Raw genomic sequence first — 17,101 nt, 5'->3', positions numbered from 1 at the left:
AGCACGCCTTGGAAGCATCATATCTCATTAGAGACGTTAAGAAAATTCGATCTTTTTAAATTTTTTTAGGACATGAAATTCTAGTTAATTATTGTGCAATGCCGTAATAAAAACAATCAAAACATTTTCCAGTTGCTGATAAAGAGGACAAAGAATCAGATAATTTTTTTCGAAACAGTATTCTTGTTTAACGTTTTAATTTTTTTTTGAATATGATAAGCTGAAACATTGTTACGGATAACTGACATTAATTAATTAAAAACATCAATGTTTAAAGTAATTCATGAATAACATTTTTATATATTCACTGGTACTGAGAAGTAGTTGATATCAAAGTCAGGTTTTATCTCTGGTTGTAAGTTATAGTAGGATATATACGTTGAAATACCATAGACCAAGATTCTAGGGATCAAAACTAGGATTAAAATATTTGTTCTGAAATTACGGGGGATTGTAAAAGTAGGTGTACATTGGTATGCCTCATTTTTTTTGATATTGCTTTAGTTTACTTCACTTTGTCATCTGATATAAATCAACTGTCCATTATTTTAAACAATATTTTTGTAAAAAATAACATATGAATTTTCTTATTGTTTGGCACACTAAGTTTGGTGATTTTCGTGCGACATTTTAGCTCGTAATTTAACCAGTGAACAACAAAAATGGATTTTGAAAGAGTACTGGAAAACAGAGAATTCTAAAAAGGTTCGAAAAATATGCGTGAACAACTTGATACGTGAACCGTTATTATTCCTGGAAATGGAATAATTACGCAAAAATTTATTCAAAATCGGAAAAAATAGCTAAAGAGAGCGTATAGAGATTTGGGCACTGAAAGAAGATGTTTGGCTATCTGATACCTGAAACATTTATGTTTCAAAATGTATCGGCTAAGATTAACTTTAAACTGTCAGAAGCCGTTAATAGACACAACTGTGTATTTTTCGACAAAAACCCCTACGTAGCAATTGAAGACTCAACCTGAAGTTTGGGAAAGCTTTTCGATTGAAAGAGTTGTTGGTTTTTTTGGGGGGAGGGGCGAAAAACGCTTTAGCATTATCACCCGGGACAAAACTATAACAAAAAAGTGCCTCTTCTAAGATAAAAAAATTATTAATAAAATAAGATTAAAATTAAGATGAAAAGTAAGATAATAACACGATTAAAACTAAAACAAGATTATAACTATAACAATAAAAAAAATCTAACCCCACTAAAAACTAAAAACCCAAAAAGCGAGATAAATCCGCAATGAAGTATTACATCAATAATCTAAATTAAAATAGTAAAGATTACCATCTGCTATACGCCAAATTGTATAAATAGCTGAAAACTACTACTGAGTAAATTATTTTAATATAACCGGTCGGCTCTGAGAAGTAAGAGATTAGAACACTGTTTCATTGTTTCCCAACAAACTTCGCATTCCAGCCCCTAGTTCAAACTTGCGACACAAAACCGCATAACAGATACAACCCGCAAGGAAGTGGTGCACTGTTAGTTGGCAGTCTCAGCGAGCACAAACTAGTGCATCTGTTTGAGTCATCAGATAGATATACATGAGTAAGCTTAGTGTGCCCTATATAGTAATCTTCTGTCGGCGGTTATTTCTGCATGAGGAGCTCCACGCTGACAGAGTTCTCAACTGGACGAAGTTTATTGTTGATGGTAGCATTCCGCTCACTTTGCCAGTCACCATGAACCACCCTCTTCAGAAAACAGATAAGATCATTCGAAACAACGCGATTGGTGAAAGGAAGCTAGAAACAAGCCTCTTTTGCCGCACTATCAGCGCGCTCATTGCCTGAAATCCCAATATGGCTGGGGATCCAGCAGAAGCTCAAATTGTATTACGTTGAGTCATTTGCGAAATAACACACTGAATCTCACAGACAATAGAATGTCTGGAATACATATCACTGCTAATCGCCTGTAAGACACTCCTGGAATCTGAGCAGACAAGTACATGTCGAAATGTTGAGCTAATTATATATAAGACTTTATTAATAACATACAGCTAGCATCGAAAATACTGAAGATGATGGGAAAGTCAAAAATGTATGTTCTGTTGCCAACCGGAAAAGCACAACCAAAACAATTAACGTTTTTAGTGCGTCCGCATAAACTACGGCATTAGGATTCACGTTTTTTATAATATTATAGAATTTTTCTCGTTATTTAACTGGATTTGTGTTCTTTTTAACATACCGACTAAGACCAAAGCAGTAGTTAACGAGAGAAGGCGCCAAAGGGTTAACAACATGGAGCAACAGTTAAGAACTGGAGGTAAATATATATTTAGTGCTAAGAAAAGACGCTGAGCTCTGATGCCTAGCGGAGCAGCAGATCTCGGCTGTCCCTGGTATCAGGAGTTGTCAGACCTGTTCTTCTCAATGCAACTGTAGATTTAAATTGGTATGTTTACTACAAATACGACATTAAGATAGTGAGGAGTTATTCCCTATTTATGCACGACTTTCTTGAGAAAGAATTTCCCAAAAGTTAGATGGGTTGATGAGGGTCAGCTGATTGAGCAACAATATCTTCTGATCTTATCCCAAAGGAATTCTTCTTTTGGAAGAGCATTTTTAAAATAAAGTATTTTCAAGAAACCCACGTACTAGTGATGACACGATTCAGTTTATTAGAGAATGATACAAAGTAATTGATGAAAACAAAGAACTTTGTACGCAAGGTGTTCTCGAGTGTAAAATCTACACTCAAGAGAATGACTACCTACAGAAGTGGTGAATATCAGAGACAATCAATTTAAATACTCAAGAAACTATTTTTAATTGCATTTTGGGTTCTTTTTCGGAATCCGACAGCCACTTTTTTTCAATTTTTTAGAGTACGCTTACGTAATTTTAAGTTAAAAAAAATTTATTATGCGTATAATTATAAATAAAATCGGGTCTTTTCTGTTTCTCCCCCACAATGGTTATTTTAAGAATACTTATTTAAACTCATTAAGAAAATAATAATTGTTATTTTTTAGTTAACGAGGTTAGCGAGCGAAGTGAGCGTAGGTTATGTTTGATAAGATTATATTGATTCCGTGTAATGACGAATCGTATATATACCAACATAACCTAACAAAACATAACCTACGCTCGCTAACCTCGTCTAATTAACGTTAAATGTACAAATTGTATACAACTTATTAATAATAAAAGTGATAATAAAAAATTAAACATGTTTTATAATGAGCAATTACTAATACGTAATACGTAACGTAAAAAAAGCCATTGTGGGGGGAAAACAGAAAAGGCCCATATAATCTAACCAAACGCGAGCGTAGCTTAAGTTTGGTTAGATTAAATTTATAATTTCTCTGCAAATGGTAAAATTTCTAAAAATCTTAAAAAATGAAAATTACGTAAGGGTACTTCAAAAATATTGAAAAAAGTGGCTGTCGAATTCCGAAAAAGAACCGCATTTTGTACGCGATTATCATTGTTATTTAATAAAACTATAGTGTCCTATAAGTTTTCCATATTCAAAAAATAATTTGTTATTTTAATTTTTATTTATTTAATATGCTCTACATCACTACCATTGTTCTGAAAATGCATTTTGATGTGCGACCTTCACTGCTGAACAACACCTAACCCAATAAATTTCCATACGTAGGAAAATAAACATTTTTTTATGATAGCCATGATATATCAAGAAAAGATACAAAACATAAATAACCTCAAGGAAAGTATCACTAACCCCATTTTTCAAGAACACCATGACCTTCATAAAGAAATGTTTATTTTTCCTGTCTATGGCAACTTATGGGACACTCTGTACTTTTGTCGTACGTTCTACAATTCACATGTACTTTTGCTCCCCCAGGATTTAATTACAATAACTTTTCGTTCAAAACAGATTCTCTAATAAAAATAGCAATAACTAATTAATTAATGAGTTAACTCGATGGAATTTAATGTACGGAATTTAATTTATGTTCGATTTATAATAGAATTATTTTTAAAAGGTAAAATATTTAACGTCAATTTAAACTTGTGTCCATAGAATATAATTATTAAAATGAGAAAAAGATCAGTGTATATTAATGAATAAAAAAGAAGCAGGCCTAAAATTAATTTATAGATTAAAAACTTCTAAAAAAAAACATTGTTATCTCCAAATTTCATCATTTTATAAAATGTTAAATGTTTTCCTTGAACAAAAAAATAATAAATTTATAGGTTAAATTCTATCCAAACATATATTTTTAGATAAAAATAAAATGAAAAAGTAGCAGATTAATTTGTCTTACCTTTATAACTAGAAACGTCGAGTGCCGGTGTTAAAGGAACTAGTTTACCACTCTCTTCATCGCAAATAATTCGACTTACTTTTCTTGCACCGATGCTATTTCTTTTAGTAGGCGTCTTAGTTGCGCTTGACGATGTTTTAGTTTTTGGTGTTGTTTTATCATCACCTCCATCATTGCTATCTGTTGATTCTTGTCTTGCTAAAATTGGTTCTGTATCACCGGAAGTATTTGATGGTTTGTTTGATTCTAAAACGACCCTTTTATCTTTCATTATCTGTTATTTTTATCTTTTTTAATTAATATTATAATTTATTTCTATTTATTTTATATATTTCAATATATTTTCTTTATCAAAATATTTACTTCTTAGTTGCAACAGTCATTTGTGAACATTCTGTAAAAAGAAACACATTATATCAGTTGGTTTTGTTATGAAAGAATTATTTTAATTTTTTAATTGTAATTAAATTGGAAAAAATATTAAACATGTACGAAAATAAATACAAAATTAAAAAAAACTGTTGTATTACAATGAACTCAAACTCTCTTCAAAAGCAATCATTGTAGATCTACGTCAAAAACAAATCTATGGAATGAAAAATATTTTTTTTTAATTATAAAAAGAAGAAAAAGAAACCATATGAAACCAAACGATGGTATCCTTTATCCCGGAAGCTACTACAGATATTTTCGGGATTTCAAAAAAACTCCAGCTGTAGAGGCTTCAAATAAACATTTTATACTAACTACAGAAAAATGAGGAAGTTATCAATTCGTCACTACGCATCCTTTATACCTTCGGGACTGTAAGATCTACAGCATTATAGCAATCGGTTTTACACAATTCAAGCTGCGCTTATTAGAAAGAAAGAAATTATAAATTTCAATGCCTTTTTTTTATTTTTTACAACTTCTTCCAGTGGTCCTGAAGTTAAGTTTTTCAGGTAACTACAATAGGATTTTTTTTTTAATTAAATGGATTATAAAACTTTGAAATAAATCTTTCACAATGACATCATCACTATTAGATTCCTGTAGAGGGATAATTAATAGCTTAATTTTATTAAGGATTGTCATAGGCTATATTAAAATTAAAAATGATTTATTAAACCGTGTAAATAATAAATACTCAGTTACGGTGCTACATTTCTCATTCGGTCCGCTAGGAGGCGATCCGCTAAATTTTCACGCTCCTTTCTTATGGCGAACCGCTCTCAAGATATTGTCAATAGAGGTTTTATTAAAATTGAAGACAAGGTTGTAAATCTTGGTGAAAAGTATTTACGGGATTTCGGTTTACCAATACCAATCGTGATGGGATGAAAATGAAAATCGCTATGATACAATGTTCCGGAATTCTTTTAATATCAATGAACTCAACATAAATAAACTCTTACATAAATACTAACCTTTCTAGGTTAACACTAGATCAGCGCCAAGGATATGATTCCACCAATCACAATATCCACAGTGACACAAAAAAAAACTTTTTTTTTAAATGCTTCTGAAGGCACTGGTAATAAAGTGGGGTTATGTTTGCAAAATTTTGAGAAAATTGATCCCAAAACTTTTACCAACACATTTTCCCATAGACACGGGTCTACTAAATTTCATCAAAATCGGTTTATCCAGTCTAAAGTTATTAATTTTTAAACACGCCAACACAAGTACATAAGTAAGTACGAACATTATCCCCACCATTTTGTTTTTGGGTCCCTGGGTCATGAAATATCGAGAATTAAAAGAAAGTTTTTTGACTGATTAATACACTTTTCTTCTTGTTAGGAAAATAAAATGTTTTTCCGCAAACTGAAATAGTCTTCAAATAATGAAACGTAATACTGTAACAGAATAGAATAATTATTTTAAATAAATAATATTGATGAATTATTTTTTAAGCAAATAATAAAATAAAGGTGGTAAAATGTATTTGAAAAAATAAAATGGAAGACGTTAAAACATTTTTTTACGACCTGAAAAACCATAAGTTATAATACATATCGAGTGATAAAAAGCAGAAGAAGAAAAAGTTATGCGCGCATGTATGTATATTTATATTTGGGTTTTGCAACTGAGCGAATCCGTGAAAATCGGTAAATTTTGATTTTTTTTTAATTTTGTAACATTTCAATATTATAAGCATAAATTATTTAGGATTATTTATTAAAAAATTCAGTTGTAATAATGAAAAAGAAAAAAAACAATGAAAAATATACAACGTATTTTACTTGGAGTGGCTAATTAGTATAATTTTTCAGAAGCTCTAGTACCAACAAATTGCTCCATAGGCACGACTCTGCCAAATTTCATAAAAATCAGTATATCCAGTCAAAAGTTACTAAGCTTCGAACGCGCCAACATATGTACGTACGAACATTACCCCCCTCCGCCACTTTCTTTTGTTTTCTGGGATTCCTGGGCCATGAAACGTTAAGAAAAAAAAATACCATTCCACATTTTTCGACTAATTACCATACTTTCCTTCTTGCAGCATAGGAAAAATATAAAATAAAAACTTTAAGAGAAAATAATGATTAGATCGCATAAATGATGGTTAAGATTAAAATTTTAGAAAAAAGTAAAATAGGGACATGAGATCAATCAAATTATTAACAAGAGATGTATTTAAATCTGACATCGCAGAAAACATAATACAAATATTTTATTTTTTGAAATTCTTGTCTAGTTACCTTGATCTACGGCTTGCTGGCAGTTATATCCAAGGACCAGAACATCACCAAAACCAGGTATCATCAGTCCAGAATATATTGTTAGTTAGAACTTAATGATTGGTAGCAGGAACAGTATTAAAGAGCCGTAAACTTTAAAAATATAACTGGTTGGACCAGGACTCAAGCTATCAACCTCTCCCGCTAGAAGGCCATAATAGCTTAACAACCTGCGCCATTACGTCACAAATGATGATTAGCTATCGAAAGCGCTTAGATTTTGGCATACCGATTAAATAATTATGTATTCTCTTAACCGTTAAAATTATGCAGGGAATAACGTATAACAAAATTATTAATAAATATATTCATATATTGTTTTCATGTTCAAGTGGTTATGTTAGGTTAAAAAAATTTAGTACGTGAAAAAAATTTGATCAGTCGCTCACTATTTACTCAGATGCGTTAAATTTTACGTATCTAAAAAATGTATACAAATGTTAATAATTAAACAAAAGAATGATAACATCACTTCATAAAGTTAAATAGTATCAGAAGAGCGGCACAGATATTTACTATACATAAAATCTAAACGTAACATTATACTTTAGAAAACTAATCGTATGAAATGTAATAAAACTAAGTATTTCTATTCAAAATAATAAAACAAGAAGAATATGATAGGAAAGACGACAAATTAAAAAAACAAAAATGCATGCAAAAGGATTGTATTTAGAGAATAATGTAAAATTTGGTGAAAAAGAAAATAGGAATTTTAATTACAATATGAAAAAGAAACAGATTTGTTGCACAATATAGCAACAAAAAAAAAAACAAGGTTGGTGAGCTATAAAATATCAAGGATTAGTTAATTTAGTAATGGAAGGTAAAGTAGAAAATAAAAGAGAAAAAAATGATTAGACCACATATAATAGACGGTTAAGATTAATATTTTATAGAAAAGTAAACAAAAATTTGCAGAAAATATAATACAGATATTTTAGTTTTAAAAAACCCATCTTTTAACGAAAAACATTTTTTACTTCTAACTAGGACAGATACAAAAAATTCAGTGGTTTGTAAATAAAATTCGTAACATTTTAAATAAGCATTTTGTGAAATGTATTTCGACATTTTCACCTTCCCTCTTACAAATTGATTTTTGATATATTGTTTATCTGAATATTTTAATTATTTGATAAACATTTAGTAAAAAAAAAAAATTGTATCAGTTTTACAATTTTTTTTTAATTTTAGGAATATATTATTTTACTATTGGTTAACTTGTATGAACGTGACGACGAAGTACAAGGTGTGTCAATGTGATGTTACATCGGTCTAAAGTATTATGTTACAGTTCCGGGTTCGAATCCCGGTCAGACATGGCATTTTCACACACGCTACAAATCATTCATCTCATCCTCTGAAGCAATACCTAACGGTGGACTCGGAGATTAAACACAAAAAAAAAATATAGAGCCGGCCTCCGTGGCGCGAGTGGTAGTATCTCGACCTCTCATCCGGAGGTCCCGGATTCGAATCCCGGTCAGACATGGCATTATTCACACGCTACAAAAATTGTCATCCATCTCATCCTGTGAAGCAATACCTGAACGATGGTCCCGGAGGTTATAAAAAAAAGTGTTATACTAATGAAAAGGTGCACTTTTCTAATATATATATATATATATATATATATATATACAAACACACACCCACACTTTTTTTTTCAGAAAGTCATTGCACGATAGTTTATAGGGTTGTTCCTCTAATGAAAATAATGAAGTTCATAATAAACATAGGTCTGCAAACGTTTTGTTTTGAAGTTAGCCTAACGAAATATCTTCGGTCAAATAATGCTACAAATATTGCGCGTAAGATATTTCTTTTTTTAATGTTTCTTTTTAAAAAGTAGTTTTTAACATGGAATAGCAACATAGTAATAAAAATAAATAACCAAATAGTATAAAATGAACCATATCCGTTACTTTTTAATTATTTATTGAGCGAAATTTTTCAATTAACAAATTAATTCATAAAAAACACATAAGAAAATTTTTTTCATGTATCTACTCGTGTTAGCCTGTCTATTTTAATTAAAAATAAATTTTAAACAAGTATTTTAATCTTGATATAAATTACAACTTTATAAATGTAAATAAAAAACTTTTTCTTATTAAATTTTACGCTTTTTCATCGGTACATAAACCATTTGTATAAAAAAGGTTAAGTGATTTTGACTATTTTTTGTTAGGCACGTCAACTTCAAAGGACTGTGAAATCGATATCTACTTTTTCGGATGGACCCTTTAATGCCTGGAATGGTGTTAAATTCACCCTTAGGGTGAAGTTTTCTTATTTTGTTTTGATTTATATGACAAACAGATCGAAATTTATTTCATTTAACTCTGTTTTTATCCTTAATTTTTTTTATAAAGTTTAGAAATCTGGATTAGGATACTGTTCGACTATTATAAGGATATGAAAACCAGTAAAGTGGTATTTGAATATTAACGTAACCGGATCGAAACGGATTTCCTTATGAATAGTCCTGGACTCTTTTCTATCTAGTAATATTTTACTAATACGATTGTAAATGATTATATTTTTTACTTTTTCCTGAGATAAACAGATAAAAATTGCTAATGGTATTTTATTTTCAGGTATTATATATGTATATACTATTATATATTATTCATTTATTTCTATACAAATAATGTATTTGTGATCTACGTCGGCATATAATGAACGTGTGTTTTCATCAACGGTAAGTTATTTATTAATTAAACCTTTAAGTTTCTTTACGATATTTTTTAACACACACGCGCGCACATTTTATATATATATATATATATATATATATATATATATATATATAATAAGTTTTACTTATGAATGGATAAATGAATGAATACTTACGTTTACTTTTTTCTTTATTCTACTGTTTGCTTTTTTTAAACTAGTTTTTAACATGAATTAGCAACAGAATACAACAAATAATATAAAATGAACCACTTCTCATACTTTTTAATTATTTATTGACAGAAATTTGTCAATTAAAAAAATAATTTAAAAAAGATACATGAGAAAAAAGTTTGCATTTATTTAATAGCCTATTTTAATTAAAAAAAAAAAAAACAAATAAAACTTGTAAACAAGTAATCACTAATTTATAAACGTAAAATCTTCAATTAAAAATTTCCTAACTTTTTTCTTTTGGATTTATTTTTTCCTTTTTCCTGCTTTATTAATTGAACATGCCTGAAGACTAACTTTAGAAAAACTTGCCAAACTTATTGGCAGTATTGGAAATTCGAACCTATGACGAAACGAGTAAAAAGAAAACAAAAAACAAACAAATTCAATTGATTATCAGTTTAACACTGAAAACTCTGAAAATGCACTTTCTCGTATTATTTTTACACCATTCTCTTACTGACAATTAAAAAAAAAAGATGTAATATCGATTCCGGTTCTTGTGCAATATAACCGATTACAATAAATAATAATTATAAAAGAAAAAAAATTACTACAACGGTTTCAATAAAAAACTTACATTGTTTATTATATATGGTTAGCTGTATTTGTACATGTATCATGTATAATTTGTATCATTTGATGTTTGAATTGTGTTTTGTACTGATTATTTAATGATCTCATGTAAGAATCTGTATTGTGTTTTCGACTTAGATCTGTACTTGTAGTATGATACGACGTATGGACTGTGTGTGTGGGCGATCTCCCCCTACCTGATGGAACGCGTTATTAGCTACGCCAGGGAGGGTGGATAGCCAGGAGTGGAGGTTTAGTCGGTAGTGCGCAGGTATACATACGGTATTCCTAAAACCTAGCGGGACCTGTTAGCGACCCCGACACTGCTTCGGCGTCTGTAAAATGGATTCCCCACCACTACAAAAAAAAAAAAAAAAAAAAAAAAAAAAAAAACGGTTTCAATAAGGAACTCAGTATAAAGAGTTTCAAAATACATGAAATATTTTTTTTAAAATGACCGAAATCTCAAGAAAATAATTTCTAAATCAGGAAATATAGTTTGAATTAATTATTCTTTGCTATCATAAATATTTTTAATTTTTTTTCATAAATCTTTAAACTATTGTAATTTCTAACAGCTTTTATTTATTTATTTATTTTTTTTTTATTTTTATAAAAAATGGTTAGGAAATTATAATAATGAAAAACTTCCTGGTAGTTCAAATGTTATGTAAAATTATGAATCTGCTTTGTTTTATTATTTATGAATACTTTACAAATTATTTTATTCTATTATGGAAATAAGTAACCAATCGTATCAGCTTAGTTACTCTTTAAAAATAATACCTTATTACTTACCTGTTACTATAGTAAGTTTACAATATAGGAAAAAGTATTAAGATCTCGCCCTAGGTATTTCTTAATTTTTCAAAATTTTAACTGGAGTGAAAAATGTTTAAATTTTTGTTACCAAGTCCTATACATATGTGTGTACGAGGCGTACTTTTAAAGTAAGGTCAGTTTTAAATTTGCCGCCTACACAAGCGATATAAACAGATGGTGCTTGCGTAGGTCAGTTATTTCAATCAATAGTCGTCTTTTAGAAAAACGGAATAGTCATTTTTTTTTTTAGTTTATATTCATCCATTTATAATGTGTGATCCCGCCGAGTACGAAGTACGAGGTGTAATCTGATTTTTGTTATCAAAAAACAATTCTGAAGCTGAAATTCACAGGCAAATTTGCGAAGTTTACGGGGCCAAATATTATGAGTGACGTTTTTAAGTAAGACGATTGTGCCGTTCATTTCGTGAAGGGTGAACGAACATTCATGAAAAAGAACGTAGCGGTCGGTTGTCGGTGATAACGGATGATTACGACTGATAAATTTAAGAAAACCGACGTTAAGCCGTGTCACAATTGTCTTTTATGTTTCCTGATGTTTGATTTATAAAGTCTTGACTGGAAAATTGGGCTATAAAAAACTGTGTGCTAGATGGGGGCCGAAAATGTGTTAACCGACACAAGGAAAAACGTCTTGTTGCAGCGCATGAATTTTTGTTGCGGCGTTGCGAAAATGAAGGTGATGAATTGTATGATCGCATTGTTATCGGAGATGAAACTTGGATTTTTTATTCGAACGTCGGACAAAGCAGCACGATTCGATGGCGGCATTCATTACTTCCTAGATCAAAGAAGTAAAAAAAAAAACGTTCGGTAAAGAAGCTTAAGGCAATCTTTTGGGATGCAAAAAATTCGGTTTTACTTGATTTTCTGATCAGCAAACAATAAACAGCGTATACTACTGTGACATGCTTATCAAAAAAGTGAAGAAACAGCCGCAATGTTGAGAAAAAGAACTGGATCTCAGTGCAAAGACACCATTCTATTTCACGATAATGCCCGACCTCACACGGTTTAGGTAACTCGAAAAACTATCGACAAAGTGCATCGGGAAATATTATCTCACCCTCATATAAGCTAGACTTAGCCGAAACGGATTTCCATTTGTTTCGTCCACTCAAGGAGGCGTTACGTGGTAAGAATTAAATGGAAATGAAGACGTCAAAGAAACTGATAAATTGGCTCCGACATCAAGACAATGATTTTTTTGCAGCAGGTATAAATAAGCTGATTCAGAAATGGGACAGGTGTTTTAATGTTGCTGGCGATTATAATGAAAAGCGAAAGAAACGTCACATTGATTAAATAAACCGTTTTAGCACCAGAGCAATTTGTGTTTTTGATAACTGAATGACGTTCGTATATATAATTTGTATAATACAAAATCTAAATTCATTTATTAAATATTAAAAAATAGTTTAATTTTTAACTGATGATGTATTTTAATGAAAGTATTAATATATCTAAATAATTTGCGATTTCTTACTTGGTTTTGTATTTAAACAGCGAATTTCTTTCTTGATCTTGTAAAATTATGTAACCGGAAGAATTATGCAAGATTAAACCTTGTCTCTCTTTCTCCTTCTTTCTTTTTATCAATATCTTTTTTTCCTCCTTTTGCTAATAAAGTGTATATTATATGAATATGTGTGTCTGCACGTGAATGGGCGTGTGTATGTGTGCATATGTACACCATTACAATATACTAAGAGTGAACGCTAGAAAGTGCAAATATTACAACCTGCGTTGAGGCGACAGACTGCGTGTATGTACGGCATCAGGTCTTCGTCCTTTTTTCAGATTCTTAACAGTAAAATCTAGTTCAAGTTATTACGAATAAATTTAGATTTTTTTTTATTAAAACTGTGATCTAATAAATACGAGTATAATTTTTTCTGATGTGTATGTATATGTTTATTTTTATTTTTTTGTTGATTTCAAGGAAATATTATAAATATACTCAGGTACAGTTGGAATAATTAATGGAAAATATTCATCAAATAGGAAAATTAAAAATTGATTCATGATAACAACGGTTAAAAGAAGGAAAGTTACGGAATACCTTTAAACTTACAAGATCCATAACAGTTACTTACAACTGTTTACTTTTTATTTTTTGATAATTTCTACATAATTATCAAAATAGCGTGACATCACCTTTCATTTTTCATTAAATACATAGAAAATCAATTGTAGTGCGGGATCCAGAAACATTAAATTTTTTTCTACGAACAAGCAAAATTTGTTTTCGAATAAAAAAAATCCTTCATAATATTCTCATGCTTAAATAATTACATTAAAAAAAAAAAATGCGTATTGAAATGTAAGTAATAAAATTTGTAGGGATATTATCCTTTCATAATACTATAAAATAAAGTAAAATATGACATATGTGGAAGTAATATTAAAATCGAAAATCGTTAACCATGGAGGAGGCGGGGGGTATTATTTAATCTAACTCCAGCCAACATATCTAGTGTTAAGACACTTGTTTATATTCTTTATATGAATTTGAATATTAGGCAGCAAATACCGGTTTACTTTGGTGGTTTATTTTTTTAACCTCCGGCTCCACTGTTAGATATTGCTTCAGAGGATGAGATGAATGATTTGTAACGCGAGTGAAAATGTCGTGCCTGACCGGGGTTCGAATCCGGGACCTCCGGATAAAAGGCCGAGACGCTACCACTACTTTGATGATTGGTGTTCAATTAACCACACGTCTCAGGAACGGTCGGCCTGAGTCTATACAAGACTACACGTCATTTACATGTCATACATATAGGATAATATGTATCCCATCTCATCGGGCTGGGGAGTGTTGCTTATTGCTCACTAGTTGAACAGATTGCAACGTACACATTAAAAAATAAATATGTACCAAATGATTAATTCTAATTAAATAACAGTGATTTTCTTTTTATGAACAAGAGGGCATCAACAGGTCATTAGCCCGGGTGGAAATCGGTAACGTATGAAAAGATGACATGTCTGACTGGGATTCGAACCCGGGACCTCCGTACGAAATGCTGAACGCTATCTACTCGGCCAAGAAGGTCGGCTAAACAAAAAATTATTCTTGGTAATAGAGGCGCTTGAAATTTTGCAAACTAGTTTAAGTGATATTTAAATAAATGCGATAAAAACCTAACAAAAAATTACAGAAATAGAAACAAAGTAAAATCCTTAACAAAACTCGAAACCACGATGCAAAATGAACGAATATTTATTATTATAATTTAATAACTGTTTTTAAATGAATTTATTTATCTGTATAATAACAATAAGGGTTTATTTCTAACAAAAATAAAATTAAAACCTTACTGAAAGAAATAAAGGAATAAAACTGGTAAAACGTTTTCTGAACTTTCTAACATTTTTAAAATGCATTACTTAATAATATTTTTACAGTCGCCCCTTCAAAAATTAGAACATAACAATAATAGAAAAACTAAAAAATATAGTTAGTTTACAAAAATCGACCCGATGTTTCCTGTTCTACCGTAAATTATTATAAAATATAATTTAAAACATCTAACATATATTGAAATAAAAAATAATTTTTTGAAAAATATATCAATTATAAATTTATTTCCCACTTTTGATGGAATTTTTAGGAATTCGATGATTTTATTCCAACATAAAAAATAATTTTCAAGGGAGAAGTGCTTTTTAACATTTTTTTCCACTTATATTACATTTCGATAAGTTGAAAACATATAAAGGCAAACCTTTTAATGTAAATGTTAATCTAATTTAATTATCTAATTTTTCCACGAATTCCTATGTTTCAAAGTTGAATACCATCATCTCTGTAATTCGTTAGCAGGCTATTTGGTACATGCTGTACCAAATAAATTTAATATAATTTTATAAGATTAAAACTTTCTTGCAAAATTCTAATGAACGATAACACTTTTAATTCTAAAATTATATATATAATATTTCATTATTTTTCTGTAGAAAAAAATTGAAAAAATAAAAAGAAGAAATCTTTTTTTAATCAAGTTTTCGAAATTTTACATGGATTTTCTAGATGTATAATGGGTATATTTGAAAATATTTTAATAGCCGGATTTCCTTAATGACACCAGCCAAATGAAGGTTTCCAGAACTGTATAATGTGAATAACAATAATTCATAATCACACATCTATATTCAAATAACGATCGATGTAATTTAAGTAAAAGAAATAATAAAAATTTTTTGAAGATGAAAATGAAATAATTTGTCAAATAGATGTTAGAATTCACAACATTGCGCATAAATAATAAGATATTAAAAACGAGTATTATGACAATATTATTGGGTTTTTAACAATTATTTCTACTTTAGCGCCCCACTACAAAGATAATAACTTTTCATGAAGTGGATCATAACCAGGTAGGGAATAGTTTTATACTTTTATGGTAGGCTAGAAGTATTTAATCTACCCGTTAAAAAATGAAATTTCAGGTGTTTTCTGCAATTATTTCGGAGGCAATAGAAGTTTTAAAAAATATTTCCTCCGCCTCCAATAATCATAAAGAAAAGATTTTTTAACAAGAACACAAAAAATGCTTGTCTATAAAATTAGGGTTAAAAGTCTAGAAAAAGTATTTTTATAATACGATTCGATTCCTCAGTTACATTTATAAATTGAACTATACAGAGCTATCAGAAAGATTCGTCTGATTTCCAAAGACTTTAACTCCGCAATCGTTCACCGCTAATGAACGAACCATGTAGCATATAAGAAGCATATAATAAGGGATTCTAGAGTTTTATTGATTGCCGGCAAATATCTACCTTGTTAGGGATTAGTTGACGAAGTTAGATGGACCCATAGACTTATCCCGAACCGAAAGCACGGAGATTTGGGAAACGAGTTAACGCAGTTCCTGATCTGTCACAGTTGCTTCAAAGCGTACCTACGCACGCGGGCATTGAGATTCTACGTTGAGTGTGATTACAGCGGAAGGGAGGAAACCACAGAACATACCGGGTTCGAATGCCACAGGTCCTTGCAGAAGAGGAAGCATGCCTGAGGGAATTCGGTAGGCTAACCCCTGACATCACGGGGACTAAGCTGCAAAACGAACGGCTATACTACTCGATGTCTAGGATGTTGTTATCAATTATCCATACAAAGACGGCTAAAGAAGTGCACGGATGAATTCCTCCTGATTTTCGTTTGGGCTGTGTACGTTATAAAACCAGAAAGCATTCTGCGTTCTCCCATCAATAATTGTAGGTCCGTGACAACTGTGCAGCGTGATTTTCGTCAACAATATCCACACCAGCAGTTTCAAGAAAGACGATATTTGTATAAAGGGGATTCGTAAGTCGCCCTAGTCAAAGACATTTGGTGCCCCGACAATTCTATAGATAGTCCAGGAAAGTCTATTCGTCGTGCCAGCCGAAAGATATACATAGACTGTTTGTCGTATTTTGCAGTTACTTAAAAAATACACGATTCATTTGGTAAAAGCCTTCTGTAGACGTAATAAATAACAACATGCGGAGTTTTATGAATTCATTCTCGGCAAACAGAAAGAAGATGACAGTTTTCTTTCGCGTTTAACGTTCAGTATTGAGACAAATTTCATCTAGTTGAAAGGTGAACCAGCACAACGTAAGGATATGGGGACCAGAACCGCAGCGTACAAAATCGAGAATGAGCGACAATTTTCAAAAAGTTAATCAATGTCTTCTGCGTCATTTCTCCATGAAAAGGTTTACGGTCCGTACTTTTTTTTATAAAAAACAATGTTACAGGAATTTCAAA

The 17,101-nt window shown here is 30.5% G+C and overlaps 1 protein-coding gene across 3 annotated transcripts in view; it reads right to left on the bottom strand.

The window, feature by feature from the left end:
- Nucleotides 1–17,101, bottom strand: part of LOC142324281 (scavenger receptor class B member 1-like) — a 237,799-nt gene that overhangs the window by 175,192 nt on the left and 45,506 nt on the right. For all 3 annotated transcript variants that reach the window (XM_075365193.1, XM_075365192.1, XM_075365194.1), the window contains exon 2: nt 4,271–4,664. In XM_075365193.1, coding sequence (XP_075221308.1) covers nt 4,271–4,541 — 271 coding nt within the window. In that variant the 5' untranslated portion in view covers nt 4,542–4,664. The remainder of the gene's footprint in view (nt 1–4,270; nt 4,665–17,101) is intronic.

Source organism: Lycorma delicatula, chromosome 4, assembly GCF_047948215.1.
Source record: "Lycorma delicatula isolate Av1 chromosome 4, ASM4794821v1, whole genome shotgun sequence".
NCBI lineage: Eukaryota > Metazoa > Arthropoda > Insecta > Hemiptera > Fulgoridae > Lycorma > Lycorma delicatula.
The sequence above is the reverse complement of the archived record's forward strand: the minus strand, read 5'-3'. Positions and strand labels throughout refer to the sequence as shown.